At 43.4% G+C, this 16,879-nt stretch overlaps 1 protein-coding gene across 2 annotated transcripts; it reads right to left on the bottom strand.

Annotated features, from left to right (window-relative positions):
• Nucleotides 1–12: 12 nt before the first annotated feature.
• Nucleotides 13–16,497, bottom strand: jam2a (junctional adhesion molecule 2a). Of its 2 annotated transcripts, XM_038980119.1 has the most exons (10): nucleotides 16,142–16,497; nucleotides 10,775–10,951; nucleotides 10,336–10,485; nucleotides 9,998–10,185; nucleotides 3,753–3,855; nucleotides 1,963–2,070; nucleotides 1,819–1,831; nucleotides 1,228–1,299; nucleotides 849–882; nucleotides 13–587 (listed from the first exon to the last, which is right to left on the bottom strand). In XM_038980119.1, exons 1-10 carry the CDS (start codon nucleotides 16,188–16,190, stop codon nucleotides 549–551), a joined length of 933 nt encoding a protein of 310 aa, XP_038836047.1. In that variant the 5' UTR covers nucleotides 16,191–16,497; the 3' UTR covers nucleotides 13–548. The 2 variants fall into 2 exon arrangements, with proteins under 2 accessions (XP_038836047.1, XP_038836048.1); XM_038980120.1 differs by lacking the exon at nucleotides 1,228–1,299.
• Nucleotides 16,498–16,879: the final 382 nt, after the last annotated feature.

The raw sequence follows: 16,879 nt of genomic DNA on the forward strand, positions 1-16,879 counted from the left end.
TCGAATCAGGGACTGTAGTGACACCTCTTGCACTGAGATGCTGTGCCACTCGGGAGGCCTAATGTGATGGCTACCTTGTGTCCACAACTTTCCCTTAAGTTCACATCAATGCTTAGCCATCAGAAAATATGTACAGTATATTACACTCAGATGCCATGTTCAAGTCTTTGGTATAAAATAAGATTTAGGTAGTTCATGTTTTGGCCAGTTGAGGGGGAAGTGAGCATGTGTGGAACGTAATACCATGGGTCCACCACAAGATGGCGATAGGCTGTTGTTGAACAACTTGGCCACCAGAGGGGAGTAGAGTACCATGTGACTAATATAATAGGCGAGCATTGAGGGCCCAGGGACAGCAAAACAGAAGGAATAAATGGCCTCTACGCAGAGTTGTCTGTCCCTCCTTGCTATCCATCCACAAGGGTGAGGAGAGCAGGGTTGGTCAGTCCCCAAAACATAATTAACTATTCATTTGGGTCGAATAAAACTCCTCCAGTGTTGTCATGATGCTGGTATGTGTGGTGTCTTCCAGGGGGATGTCGAGGTCCTCACAGCATGAAGGACTGGGTGTGTTTGAAGTCTGCAGGCTGAGCGAGAGAAAACAGTAGCATATTTTCATTAGGTCAGAACTACTGCAATTCAGATCTTTTTCTCCATTATTAGTAACCATTTGGAGAATTTTACTTACTACTACTGCCAAGAGAATTCTACTAGAAATGATCATATTGTCTTTTAATATGGTTATAAAATGTTATCTAGAAAATGTCACATGTAAGGGGTAATGCTCAAGTCAACATTTCCTGTGAACATAATACATCAACAGAGAAAATCTGAGGAAAAACACTCACATCTTGGGGTGGAGGGTTGTAGTTGGCATTAGTCCTGGAAGACAGAGGCATTTATAAAGACAATAGATTGTTTGACACAGTGGAGGGAGCGAGAGGGAGGGAGTTTCCTAAATGTGATGCAGCTGTGGTCTCAGTAAAAACATTGGCATCTATCAAAGAACACCACTACATCAAACACAGCACAGGACACGGTCCTATGGAGCAGAAAGGGCAACTTTTTCTGTAAAGGACTCCTAGGCACACACGTTCACGTGCAAGCGCACACAAACGGTATGTGCTTCTATGTAAAGTCCTGTTCATTGTCAATTGTTCAATTGTCAATTGTTCAATTGTCTAATTTTAAATCTATTACTCGAGTCTGTCTGTGGGTCAGACTCACTTGTCTTTTGTTCTATGGAGGTCCTGGCTGCTGATGTGGGCCACACCATGACACTGAGGGATCCAAAAGGACCTGGGGGGGTTCAAAGTTGAGTGAGGAGGTTCACACACCATGCTCAGGGTTACTAACAACACGACCACACGGAGGGGGTAAGCGAATCACAATTCAGCCGGGAGGGGAGTTTATTAGCAGTCAGGGTTCACTTGAAAAAGAGATGTCAATCCCAATGTGACTTCCCTAGATAAACAATGACTCATTAGAGTTATTATTTGTAATTCATTAAAATAATCATGATAATATTCCTAGTCATCTAACTGGCCTAATCTAGAGTCAGTTAGTCAAAATAACAAACCTAGTTTTTCTAACTGGGTCATAAAACACCTGTTCGTGTCTCTCTCTGTGAGAAGAGACAGGCTTGCACTGCTGGGCTCAATCACACCTGTCACTCTCTACTGAACTTACTCAGAACATTCAAACGCACACACCTCTATTCGTCAGTGGTAGTTACACAGCAATGCAGATGTGTTCAGTGTCAGGGTGTCTTCACTGTATTTTAATAATTGTTCATGGATTTAAGGACACAACTCTTACCTTCCTCTGTGTTCTGGAGATGAATAGAAATGAAGAGGAGAGTGGAGACAGAAAGTAAGAGGAAGTGAGTGCAAATCATATTTTCTAACAGAGAGTCAAATATATTTTATGTCCATGGACAGACAGAGGGACAGACAGACTCACTGCTGAAGTAGCCATTACGGTGTGCATAGTACCCCCCGAAGCCACAAATGGCGATGACCAGACAGATGACCACGACCGCAGCAACGACCCCTGCCATGTTTACATCCTCTGAAAGAGAGAGTGGAGAGAGTGAGAGAGTCACGCTAGTTGGTTACAAAACTGAGGACACCTCAAATAACATTTCTCTACACGCAGATGACATTCTCCTCTATATAACCAACCCTCAAGCCAGTATCGGAGATATCTTGGATCTGATTCATTTGTTTTGTACCTTCTCTGGCTACAGAATCAATTGGAATAAGTGAATGAATGCCTGTTTGAGTGCAGGACCCTTCTTGGTTAAAACATCTCCCATTTAAGATTTCCTCAACCTACCTGGCGATTGAAATTACAAAACTGTACTCTTCCCTATTTAAAGCTAAAAACCCTGCCACGTTTTGGCTCGATGACGCACCTGTGTCATACTTTTGGCTTGCTCCTCATGGAGCATGAGGATTGCTACCCCTACTCCATTGGTGCGGTGATGATGTCCCTTATACGCCTTGGGAAATCACTTTATAGACACAAACCCATTGCACATAGCACAATCTGTATTTGGAAGCAAGTTAAGGTGCTCTTTGACCTCAGACCAGTGTCATTCCTGCTCCCGATAGTGAGGAATCCTTCCTTTGCCCCTTCCAACTTAGACAATCATTTTGATCGCTGGGGAGAAGTTCGGATCCATGCCATAAAGGATCTGTACCTAGTGGGGGCCTTTGCCTCCTTTGAACAAGTGAGAGAAAAGTATGACCTTAAGAATAACTTTTTAAGATATTTGTGGAACAGTGTTGATTCTGTCCCTCTCCTCGCCCCAACCTGGGTTCGAACCAGGGACCCTCTGAACACATCGACAAGTCACCCTTGATGCATCGTTACCTATCACTCCACAAAAGCCACGGCTCGGTTATCCTTCTGGGGGTTATTCAAGAGGTCTTTTCTGTTTTCTTTTTCTTTTTGAAAAACAGCTTTTATTTCTTTCATTAATGTTTTTGTTGTATCCATTTGTTCTAATGTTTTCTTAGCTTAGAAGACCAATTGTACAGTTGTATGCCTATATACCTTACACTTCACAACTGAATGTAATTTATTTTGTGTAACAGACAACGTGGACCCAAAGGATATCACTTGAAAGTATTCATTAAAACGCTTGTTTCCAAAGTGGTCCCCGGTGGTAAAAACAATAACACATTTAATCATTAAAAAAGGCAAGACAAAATGACAAACAACCATAGATACATTCATTTATATTGACATCCTAAAAAGTGGCACTAATCACTGCAACTTTCCCTAACCTTAAAAATCAACCATATTCATTTCACATTAAAACAATCTATTCATTGCACATCATACCTATCATTCAAATAAATACACCGGACCAGCAGCAGTAGGGAGCACAAGGGGCAGTGGAGTGGTTTCTCTTACTTAGACAACCTTATCCAAATGAAAACCTTTGCCTGCTTTTTGAAGCTATTTCTACTTCTTCTTTGCTTGATCTCAAGGGGGAGGCTATTCCATAGACAAATGCCTGTATAGAAAAAGGTGCTCCTCGCAGTACTGTTTACTCTTGGGATTTTACAAGACATAACACCAGCTCTGGTATTGTAACTGTGTTGGTTATAGACCATATCAATGTGGTATGAAGCACGCGAGTCATGCTAGTTTGTGGAAAGACAAAACTACACTAATATGAACCACAATCATTCTTATAATTACACACACACACACACGTGCATGCATGCACGCACACTCACCTATCTTCATGTGTTTAGCCTCGCACATCTTGGGTGGCCCTACTTTGTTTGATGCCAGACAGCTGTACTGTCCCGTGTCGCCTCTCGCCACAGTCTTAAACTCCTGCCAGAGGAGAGGGAAAGAGACAGATGGAGGGCTCAACAGAAAGAAAAAGCGAGAGGAAGATGATATGATGCACAGAAACTGTACAGTTAAAAAAAAAATTGGTCTAGAGTATACCAGTGTGCTTCCGAACTAAGGCTCTATTTGGGTTGATGTCTGACCAAAGGGAAGTGACTTATATCAGCATATTGGTTGTCGCACTCGCGCTGGCAATACACTGGATCACTGCTACTCTAACTTCCGCGATGCATACAAGGCTCTCCGCCCTCCTTTCGGCAAATCTGACCACGACTCCATTTTGCTCCTCCCTTCCTATAGGCAGAAACTCAAACAGGATGTACCCGTGACAAGGACTATTCAACGCTTGTCTGACCAATCGAATCCACGCTTCAAGATTGTTTTGATCACGCTGACTGGGACATGTAGCCTCAGAGAATAATATCGATTTATATGCTTCTACACCTGCATTGCTTGCTGTTTGGGGTTTTAGGCTGGGTTTCTGTACAGCACTTCGAGATATTAGCTGATGTACGAAGGGCTATATAAAATAAACTTGATTTGATTTGATATATGCTGATTCGGTGAGTGAGTTTATCAGAAAGTGATAGGAGATGTTGTACCCACTGTGACTATTAAAACCTACCCTAACCAGAAACCGTGGATAGATGACGGCATTCGCGCAAAACTGAATGAGCGAACCACCTCATTAAACCATGGAAACCCCAGACTGGGAATATGGTTGAATACAAACAGTGTAGTTATTCCCTCTGAAAGGCAATCAAACAAGCATAATGTCAGTATAGAGACAAAGTAGAGTTGCAATTCAATGGCTCAGACACGAGATGTATGTGGCAGGGTCTACAGACAATCACAGACTACAAAAAGAAAACCAGCCACGGACACCGACGTCTTGCATCCAGACAAACTAAACACCTTCTTTGCCCGCTTTGAGGGTAATACCAAGGACTGTGGGCTCTCAAGGACTGTGGGCTCTCCTCCGTGGCCGACGTAATAAGACATTTAAACGTGTTAACCCTCGCAAGGCTGACGGCCCAGACGGCATCCCTACCCTCGTCCTCAGAGCATACGCAGACCAGCTGGCTGGTGTGTTTATGGACATATTCAATCTCTCCCTATCCCAGTCTGTTGTCCCCACATGCTTCAAGATGGCCACCATTGTTCCAGTACCCAAGAAGGCAAAGGTAACTGAGCTAAATGACTATCGCCCCAGAACACCCACTTCTGTCATCATGAAGCGCTTTGAGAGACTAGTCAAGGATCATATCATATCACCTCCACCTTGCCTGTCACCCTCGACCCACTTCAATTTGCATACCGCCCCAATAGGTCCACAGACGATGCAATCGCCATCACACTGCAGACTGCCCTATCCCATCTGGACAAGAGGAATACCTATGTAAGAATGCTGTTCATTGACTACAGCTCAGCATTCAACACCATAGTACCCTCCAAGCTCATCATTAAGCTTGAGGCCCTGGGTCTCAACCCCACCCTGTGCAATTGGGTCCTGGACTTCCTGACGGGCCGCCCCTAGGTGGTGAAGATAGGAAACAACATCTCCACTTCGCTGATCCTCAACACTGGGGCCCCACAAGGGTGCGTGCTCAGCCCCCTCCTGTACTCCCTGTTCACCCATGACTTCATGGCTATGCACGCCTCCAACATCAAGTTTGCAGACGACGCAACAGTAGTAGGCTTGATCACCAACAACGACGAGACAGCCTATAGGGAGGAGGTGAGGGCACTCGGAGTGTGGTGTCAGGAAAACAACCTCTCACTCAACATCAACAAAACAATGGAGATGATCGTGGACTTCAGGAAACAGCAGAGGGCGCATCCCACGATCCACATCGACGGGACAGCAGTGGAGAAGGTGGAAACGTTTAAGTTCCTTGTCGTACACATCACGGACAAACTGAAATGGTCCACCCACACAGACAGTGTGGTGAAGAAGGTGCAACAGCGTCTCTTCAACCTCAGGAGGCTGAAGAAATTCGGCTTGTCACCTAAATCCCTCACAATTTTTTACAGATGCACAATTGAGAGCATCCTGTCGGGCTGTATCACCAACTGGTACGGCAACTGCACCGCCCACAACCGCAGGGCTCTCCAGAGGGTGGTGCGGTCTGCATAACGCATCACCGGGGGCAAACTACCTGCCCTCCAGGACACCTACAGCACCTGATGTCACAGGAAGGCCAAAAAGATCATCAAGGACAACAACCACCCGAGCCACTGCCTGTTCACCCTGCTACCATCCAGAAGGTGAGGTCAGTACAGGGGCATCTGGGACCGAGAGACTGAAAAATAGCTTCTAGCTCAAGGCCATCAGACTGTTAAACAGCCATCACTAACACAGAGAGGCTGCTGCCTTCATACAGACTTGAAATCATTGGCCACTTTAATAAATGTATCACTAGTCACTTTAATATTGCCACTTTAATAACGTTTACATATCTTGCATTACTCATCCCAAATGTATATACTGTATTTTATACCATCTATTGCATCTTGCCTATGCCGCTTGGTCATTGCTCATCCATATATTTATATGTATATATTCTTATTCCATCCCTTTACTTAGATTTGTGTATATTAGGTAGTTGTTGTGGAATTTTTAGATTACTTGTTAGATATTGCTGCACTGTCGGAACTAGAAGCACAAGCATTTCGCTACACTCGCAATAACATCTGCTAACCATGTGTATGTGACCAATACAATTTGATTTCTGAGGTAGCCACTGTTGGTCTGAACTGTAGCTAAGGTTTCAGTGTCCTACTGAGGTTTGTATTATCATATACTGTGCTAGTGGTTGATTATACTTTCATGTATTGGAGTCTGTAATGGAGGCCTGCTATATCGGATGCATAACTTACAGTGTACAGAACGTGAGGCGCTCCTATTAATCTCAATGAAATTTGGGCGTAAGTGAGCTGTAGGTGTTATACTTTGGTTATACAAAGTTATACTTTGGTTCTATTTTCAAGATTTTTTTCCCGCAGCTCACAATAGGATAAAGAACCTTGCACATTGCTCTCGCTGGCCAAAAATTACACTTCCAGTGTAGTAGGTAAAAAAAGAAATACTATTTTCTCAATGCCCTAGTGGCTCCTATGTAACACACAGTTAGTGGTTCTGGCTGGGCCCTCGTTCTGTCAAATTCAAATTGCTTTACTGGCACATACAGTGCATTCGGAAAGTATTCAGACCCCTTGACTTTTTCAAAATTTTGTTTTACGTTACAGCCTTATTCTAAAATGGATTAACACCTCTTAAGGATCCGCCCCTTTTTTCAATTTTTTCCTAAAATGACATACCCAAATCGAGCTGCCTGGAGCTCAGGACCTGATGCAAGGATATGCATATTCTTGATACCATTTGAAAGGAAACACTTTGAAATTTGTGGAAATGTGAAATTAATGTAGGAGAATATAACACATTAGATTTGGTAAAAGATAACAAAGAAAAAAACATGCTTTTTTTTGTATTTTTTTTGTACCGTCATCTTTGAAACGCAAGAGAAAGGCCATAATGTATTATTCCAGCCCAGGCACAATTTAGATTTTGCAGTGTATGTGCAAAGTTTTAGACTGATCCAGTGAAACATTGCATTTCTGTTCAAAATATTTTATCAAGACTGCCCAAATGTGCCTAATTGGTTTATTAAATTGTTTTTTTTTCTCCTCATCAATCTACACACAATACCCCATAATGACGAAGCAAAAACAGCTTTTTAGAAATGTTTTGGGCGTAAGTTATAAAATTTAAAAAACTGAAATATCACATTTAAAGTATTCAGACCATTTACTCAGTACTTTGTTGAAGCTCCTTTGGCAGTGATTATAGCTTTGAGTCTTCTTGGGATGTCACTACACGCTTGGTACAACTGTATTTGGGGAGTTTCTCCAATTCTTCTCTGACAGATCCTCGAAAGGTTCTGTCAGGATGATGATTGGGGACTACAGGAAAAGGAGGACCAAGCACACCCCCATTCTCATCGACGGGGCTGTAGTGGAGCAGGTTGAGAGCTTCAAGTTCCTTGGGGTCCTCATGACCAACAAACTATCATGATCCAAACACACCAAGACAGTCGTGAAGAGGGCACGACAAAGTCGTGATTTGGCATGGGTCCTCAGATCCTCAAAAGGTTTTACAGCTGCACCATCGAGAGCATCCTGACTGGATGCATCACTGCCTGGCATGGCAACTGCTCGGCCTCCGACCGCAAGGCACAACAGAGGGTAGTGCGTACGGTCCAGTACATCACTGGGGCCAAGCTTCCTGCCATCCAGGACCTTTATACCAGGCGATGTCAGAGGAAGGCCCTAAAAATTGTCAATGACTCCAACCACCCTAGTCATAGACACGGCAAGCGGTACTGGAGTGCCAAGTCTAGGTCCAAAAGGCTTCTTAACAGCTTCTACCCCCAAGTTATAAGACTCCTGAACAGCTAATCAAATGGCTACCCAGACTATTTGCATTGCCCCCCCTCTTTTACACTGATGCTACTCTCTGTTTATTGCTATGCTTAGTCACTTTAATTCTACCTACATGTACATATTACCTGAATTACCTCGACTAACCGGTGGACCCACACATTGACTCTGTACTGGTACGGCCTGTATATAGCCTCGCCATTGTTATTTTACTGCTGCTTTTTAATTACTTGATACTTTAATTTTTTACTTAAAACTGCACTGTTGGTTAAGGGCTTATAAGTAAGCATTTCACTGTAAGGTCTACACCTGTTGTAGTTGGTGCATGTGACGAATACAATTTGACTTGATTTGGATGGGGAGCGTCACTGCACAGCTATTTTTCAGGTCTCTCCAGAGATGTTCGATCGGGTTAAAGTCCGGGCTCTGACTTGACCACTCAAGAACATTCAGAGACTTGTCCCGAAGCCACTCCTGCGTTGTCTTGGCTGTGTGCTTAGGGTCGTTGTCCTGTTGGAAGGTGAACCTTCACCCCAGTCTGAGGTCCTGAGCGCTCTGGAGCAGGTTTTCATCAACAATCTCTCTGTACTTTGCTCCGTTTATCTTTCCTTGATCCTGACTAGTCTCCCAGTCCCTGCCGCTGAAAAACATCCCCACAGCATGATGCTGCCACCACCATGCCTCACAGTAGCAATGGTGTCAGGTTTCCTTGAGATGTGTTGCTTGACATTCAGGCCAAAGAGTTCAATCTTGGTTTCATCAGACCAGAGAATCTTGTTTCTCATGGTCTGAGAGTCTTTAGGTGCCTTTTGGCAAACTCCAAGTGGGCTATCGTGCCTTTTACTGAGAATTGTCTTCCGTCTGGCCACTCGACCATAAAGGCCTGATTGGTGGAGTGCTGCAGAGATGGTTGTCTTTCTGAAAGGTTCTCCCATCTCCATAGAGGAACTCTGGAGCTCTGTCAGAGTGACCATCGGGTTCTTGGTCACCTCCCTGACCAAAGCCCTTCTCCCCCGATTGCTCAATTTGGCCAGGCGGCCAGCTCTAGGAAATGTCTTGGTGGTTCCAAACTTCTTCCATTTAAGAATGATGTAGGCCACTGTGTTCTTCGGGACCCTCAATGCTGCAGAATTCTTTTGGTACCCTTCCCCAGGTCTGTGGCTTGACACAATCCTGTCTCGGAGCTCTATAGACAATTCCTTCGACCTCATGGCTTGGTTTTTGCTCTGACATGCACTGCCCACTGTGGGACCTTATATAGACAGGTGTGTGCCTTTCCAAATCATGTCCAATCAATTGAATTTACCACAGGTGGACTCCAATCAAGTTGCAGAAACATCTCAAGGATGATCAATGGAAACAGCATGCACCTGAGCTCAATTTCGAGTCTCATAGCAAAAGGTCTAAATACTTATGTAAATAGGTGTTTCTGTTTCTTATTTGTAATACATCTGCAAACATTTCTAAAAGCCTGTTTTCGCTTTGTCATTATGGGTTATTGTGTGTAGATGGATGAGGATTAAAAAAATATATATATTTTTTTTTTAACTAAGGCTGTAACGTAACTAAATGTGGAAAAAGGGAAGGGGTCTGAATACTTTCCGAATGCACCGTACATTGAGTAGACCGTGTCAAAGCATCAATGGTACGACGGTATGTACACTGTTCTTAAGAAGTATCTCACCAGTATGCCCGTGATTGGGTTGAGGTGGTAGGTGGCGTTGGCCATGCGGGAGGGGGTCAGCGGCTTGTCGTCTTTGTACCAGGAGTAGGTTGCTGGGGGAATGCTCTGCTGGTCCCTACAGCGCAGCTGCACCACAGAGCCCGTCAAGGCCGAGCTGGGGATCTCACAGGATGGGGTGTGGGGGGGCACTGTGAGGAGGGGTACAGCCACAATGTCAGCTGGGTTAAGGGGGTGCACAAACAGCACAGGCAGCATGTCTGAGACAACACAAAGACACACTCAGAACACTCAGTCAGGCAGACAGACCGTCTCAGTCTGCCAGACGATGTGGTACACACCCAAGACTTCGAGGGTGATGTTAGTCTCCCCCAGGGTGATGGTGTCGTGAGGGGCAGTGATCTCACAGCGGTATTCGCCCGCGTCTTTCTGGGTCACCCTCTGTAGGGTCACCGTTGCACCCTTGATCCTTGCACGCCCCGCAAAGGCTCCTGGGAGAGTGGAAACCGGTCAACACAGAGAAGAGGGGGGTTGTGGAGATGTGGTTTCTTAACGACAAATGTTCTACTTAAACTAACACCAACCATCTGGTAACTTCTCTTACAAATGTCTTTGTAATGTTCATCATATTCTGCTTTATGTTGATGAAGCTCTCAAAATGAATTTCCCTCGTGTGAGGAGAGTAAATGAAATCTGAGAGTCTGAAGATGGGCTCTGGACAGGGGTTAAAAGAGACAGACAGAGAGCGATGGAAGACATAGTGCCAGGACAGCCAATCACCTCTGAAGTGTCCCTCATAGTAAACAAATGATACATCTGTTCCTTTCTTCTTCCACTCGATTCGAGGATTCTGTTCCTTCTCTGTCCGAAAATCACAGCTCAGAACCGCATCAGAGTTCTCATGGACCTCCACCTTGGGCGTGGTTGTTGACACGGTAACAGGGACAACGGGGAGGCCTGAGGGATGGAGAGAGAGAGAGAGGTGTCACATATGGGGTTGGGGAAAAGGGTTGTAAAATGGAGGACCAGTTATGAACACGTTAACGCAGTTATAAATCAGCTATAAAGCAATTCTAATCAGTTATGAACTAGTTTATAATCTGTTATAAACCAGTTATATTCAGTTATGATGAACCAGTTGTAAATGTTGTATGAACCAATTATATCTGTTATGAACCAGTTTTTCCTCTGGACTAGATTGGCAGTGGAGCATGAAGAGTCATGGCTGATTGTTTGGTTGGCTGGCTGTGTCTGTTTGGTTGGCTGGCTGTGTCTGTTTGGTTGGCTGGCTGTGTCTGTTTGGTTGGCTGGCTGTCTGTGTCTGTGTGTCGCTCCAGTTGAACATGTACATCTTGACAGGAACAGGAAATAGGAGCATCCCTTCCTGTTGGTTGATTGGTGCAGGGGTCAGGATTATTGTTTTGTCATCCTGTTGCTGTCCACAGGTCGCCCGGGTAACGCCCATCCATTGAGGGAGGAGCACGTGTTGCGTGTGTATGCGCATATGTATGTGTGTGTGGGGGAGATTAACCGGACCACAGTTTGGTACAATGGTCCCGTGTGGCTCAGTTGGTAGAGCATGGCGCTTGCAACGCCAGGGTTGTGGGTTCGATTCCCACGGGGGACCAGTACAAAAAAAAAAAAAAAAAAGTATGATTGTATGTACTTGTAAGTCGCTCTGGATAAGAGCGTCTGCTAAATGACTTAAATGTAAATGTACAATAACGTTATGTACAACACACACGCACACTGAATATTTGGGTCGTTCCATGAAAAGACTGCCTTTTGCGTCCCTTTTGACATTTTATGTAGAAATTGTGCACCAATATTGAATTTTAAAAGCCTGTTATATTAAATGAAGAGCCTTTTAAAATATACTATACCCCATGGAGAAAATCAGGTCTTTCAGTGGTGGAAAAAGTACCCAATTGTTATACTTGAGTAAAAGCAACTTTAACAGAAAAGTAAAAGTGAAAGTCCTCCAGTAAAATACTATTTGAGTAAAAGTCTAAAAGTATTTGGATTTAAATATACTTCAGTATCAAAAGTAAATGTAATTTCTAAAATATACTTAAGTATCAAAAGTAAAAGTATAAATCATTTCAAATTCCTTATATTAAGCAAACCAGATGGCACAATTGAATTGTTTTATTTATTTATTCACGGATAGCCAGGGGCATACTCAGACATCATTTACAAAACAAGCATTTATATTTAGCGATTAATCAGATCAGAGGCAGTAGAGATGGCCAATGATGCTTTCTTGATAAGTGTGTGAATTGGACCATTTGTCTGTCCTGCTAAGCATTCAAAATGTAACGAGTTCTTTTGGGTGTCAGGGAAAATGTATCGAGTAAAAAAATTCATTATTTTCTTTGGGAATGTAGTGAAGTAAAAGTAGTCAAAAATATAAATAGTAAAGTACAGATACCCCCCAAACTACTTAAGTAGTACTTTTTACTTAAGTACTTTACACCACTGTTTTTTTTATATGAATAAAGACTGAATTTTGGCACTTTAGCATGTCCCTCTGTGCACCCTCTATGATTCTAGAAAGTTATTAACCCACTTAACCCCAACATTTCACCCTCATCGTAAAGCCCTAGTTATTTTGCTGCTTTGACAAAGTCCTTTCTGAAGATTATTATTTCTTTCATTATTGATTCATTTACGTCTGTCCCTCATTTCAAGATCAACCGTGTTACGTGAACTAAACTTTTTTTCAAAATAAACATTGAACATCTAGTGTAAAAGCAGGTGAGCTGGTTCTTACTGTTTTTGGCCATTTTCTGGTGTTTTGTGGTGGGAAACTGAGCGGGTCGAGCACAACATGTCAACTGTTACCCATAGATAGACAGGCTAGAAATGTTTTAACAATAAAACAAAAAAATGTGTGAAGCTTGCATTCAATTGCCACTTCCTGTTGCACACAACATGAGACAATGTCCTGTAAAACTGCGTGCTATCCTTTGGGTGCTGATAAAAACGTAATTTTATGTGACGTCGGAGCTCCAGACAGCCCACATTAGTCGCTGCTCAATTCCATCGTAAATCGTTAAGTTTAGTCGGCTAGCTTTACACAGACACTTATTTAACCCACCCAGACAAACACATTTATTTTGTGTTGTGTTTGTATAGGCCAACATCCATTTTTCCTTCCATTGTTTCAGTAAATACTGAGATGTATTCAGATAACACATTTATTCACACACATGCTCAACTAGAAAACTGTAATGACATCTGTATCACTGCATAACCTACTAATACTATATTCCGCTCATTTCATTAAATACTGACAATTGCTGGCCAGCAAAGCACAAGGCTAACCCTGTCTACACCAGTGGTTCCCAACCTTTTTCGGTCACTGTACCACCAACTGAATTTTGCTCTGCCTAGAGTACCCCTGAAGTACCCCCTCATGTGCATTTTACCAGTAAGCCCATGCTCATGAGTCTTATCACGTACCCCCTTGGATAGGCCAAGTACCCCTGGTTGTAAAACAGTAAAACACTTTACTTAACTGAGGTCAACAACCAAATGAGTCATTCATTGTTAGCAGTTCGCTAGCTTCCTGTTTAGTTAGCTTCTGTTTGTTGCACTACTTCCTGTGGTTCTATTAGTGGACCAGAGGGTGGGGTGGGGCAGAGGAAAGGTCCTAACCAACCCTCCTGGTCTCCTGCTTTCCCCCACTGAAGTGCAGGAGTGCATCCCAAATGGTATCCCATTCCCTACATAGTGCCCTATGGGCCCTGTTCAAAAGTAGTACACTATATAGGGAATATAGACGCAAACCGGGTCTACGTGGAAGAATTGAGGGAAAGAATGGAGGCCAACGTGAGACAAAGGCATTGGAGAGGCACAGGAAGTGATAATGGATATACAGGTCCTCTCAAGGTGGAGGTGGCCATCTTAAATGGCCAGGACAGCAGAGCAAAAGTTCGGAAACAAAACATAAACAACTTGCTCGCTGAAAAACAATGACGCAAACAATGAAGCATACTCAATTTCATTTCAATCTAGTCGATTCACAGGAAATAAACGGAAAAACTGAATGTGTGTCCCATTGATTTTGAATTCTCGTTCTGAATCCTAGTTATGAGTATTTGGGCAATTAGGTCTACATAGGCCTACACATTATCAGTGGCAGAATGCTATCTCTCGTTTGATGTGCGTAAGTACAGTATGAATTCAAACTGCAGACTCATGTTGCCTATTCACGTTGTCCTTCAGATGTTTGAATACAGTAGGCGGTAAAAGTGCAGCCTTGTGTATTTTGTCCCTCCCTGCTTGCCGTCTGTGTTACTTTGTGAGTATGTGTAACACTGTTATCACTGCAGCTGTGTTGGGAGTGTGTGTGTGCCTCATCACTCCCTCTTTCTCTCTGAGGATGAGCATTGTCTCTCCCTGGCTGGATGGACAAAGACAGAAAGAGGGAGAGAGAGAGACAGAAGATAAGGGAGAGAGAGACAGACAGAGAATGAGATGTGGAGGGAGATAGGAAGAAATAGATGGAGAGAATGAGAAAGAACGAGAGAGTTTTATTTTATATTATCAGGATCCATCAATAGCATCCCTGGGTTGAAGAAACTGTTGTCATAGTGTCGGCTGTGGCCAGCCACCTTGAGGAGCGTCTCCTTGAGATAACACAGACGTGATAACAACCGTGACATGAGGCCCACACTTTCTCCGTCTGCTGAGTGGTGACCTGTCCCTCTCTGAACCCTATGAGCTATTGCGCCTGGGACCTAACAGGGTTGGGGTCAATTAAAATTGAAGTCAGTCACCTCAGGAAGAAAACTAAAATTCCAATTCAAGAATTTAAAAAGGGGCATTTATTTTAAATGACTTTGCAATAAAAGGAGAATGAGATGCTACTTCTATAAAAAAAATGTCTAAATGCAAATACTTCATAATTGAGTGACTTCAATTGGAATTGACCCCAAAACCGGACACAAACGCACACACCCAACTGGGTTCGAACACGGATCTCCTGCAAGCCCCCCCCCCCCATTACCTATCATTATAAGCTACAACTGAACACTAAATCTGTGCTAGGAGCATTTTATATGTTAGGCATCTAAGAGGACATCCATTTCCAGACAGAGAGGGATCTAGAGAGACAAACAGGGAGAATGTGTGTGTGTCTTCCAAGGAGAACAAAGCCCCTCTGTATCCGTGTAACCCTGCACTGCTCTGTCAGGAACAGCTGTGCCAGTCAGGGTTGGTGGTGGGGGGCTTGTTTGCAAAATGTTGGCATCTCACTGACACCATGGAGTCATCCCAAATGACACCCTCTGTAGTGCACTACTTTCGAACGGAGCACTATGTGCCCTGATAAAAAAGTAGTGCACTATAAAGGGAATATAGAGTGCCATTTGGGATGGACAAATATGGTGACCTGCTGATATCAAAGTTGGTGGTACCCGCCCTTGTGTTGCCCACATTCAGATTAGACTGGCATGTTTCCAACAAAAACTTAAGGCCACATTTGTGGTCGATATCTGTTTTCTGTAGTTGCATGTAGTCCAATATCATCGCAATAACACGCACACACAGTGAGGAAGGCTGTATACGAAAGACCGGGAACGTTGGAAACTTTAGTACAGGCCATAGTGGTTAGAGCGTTGGGCCAGTAACAGAAAGGTTGCTAGATCGAATCCCCGAGCTGACAAGGTAAAACAAACTGTCGTTCTGCCCCTGAACAAGTCAGTTAACCCACTGTTCCTAGACCGTCATTGTAAATAAGAATTTGTTCTTAACCAACTTGCCTAGTTAAATAAAAATGAAATAAAATAACGAAGAGGATAAAGTAATAAGTGAAGTCAATTGTAACCGAAACAAGTGCTGGCCCCTTTTTTTATTTGTGTGTGAAGCACTAGATGCATCAACACAGTAAGATTTTTTTTTTTTTAAATTGTGATTTATCAATATTTTCCTATCTAAAAGGGCTTATTTTTTTCTAAACACAAACAGCTGACATGGCATTACAAATACAAAAGCAATAGGGATGACGGTAATTTAATTATCAAGAATACCAATACAGATCAACCCAAACATGCATTACACACGTCCACAAGCACGCAAACAAACACACACACGAATTACTCATTATCATACGGAATAGCCTAAATGCAAAAGTTTACTTACATTGTATCAGTAGAATGACAAGGAGCAAAAACAGTGACGCTTTCTCCATCCTGAACTCCTGCTGTTCAAAAAGTCTGCCCTTCCTCGAAAGATGAGTTGCTCTTGAGCGACAACCTAATCCCGCACTTGTACACAACTCCAGTAATTCCAGAATCTCGTCGCTCCTTTGGGAAAGGATGTTTCAAAACTCAGTAGTATTTCCTGAGCAGTTAGGCAGCGCGCCGGCGGTTCGGAAGTCGCACTTTCGGGCTTTCTGTAAAATAATACACTAGCCGCAGGGCATACGGCTGCAGAGTGGCTGTCCACTCAGTCACTGTAGACGGTCTCTCTACTATTCTAATGTTGTGGTAGGGGGGGTTTGGTGGGGCGAGGAAGCGAGTTGGTGGGAGACTCCTGGAGAAGGAATGCGGAGAGCGCAACGCTGTGTCCAAGACGCGTACTACACTTGTCCATCTTGCGCAACGCGCCAACAATGGCCAACTGCACTGATGACAGTTTTTTTTCTGTGAGTATGTGTCATCATAGTCTCAGCACTTAAATCCTATTTACCCTGGCATAACGCCATGCTATTTACTTTGAGACATTTTGATGAATTACCATAAAAGAGGACCACCACCAATGGTATAGGAAGCGACACCTGTTGCCAGGTGTGATTGTCGGAACAACAATGCAGTTAAGAAAACCAAAAAGTAAGAAATAAGAATAACAAATAATTAAAGAGCAGCAGTAAATAACAAT

Source organism: Salvelinus namaycush, chromosome 40, assembly GCF_016432855.1.
Source record: "Salvelinus namaycush isolate Seneca chromosome 40, SaNama_1.0, whole genome shotgun sequence".
Classification (NCBI taxonomy): Eukaryota; Metazoa; Chordata; class Actinopteri; order Salmoniformes; family Salmonidae; genus Salvelinus; species Salvelinus namaycush.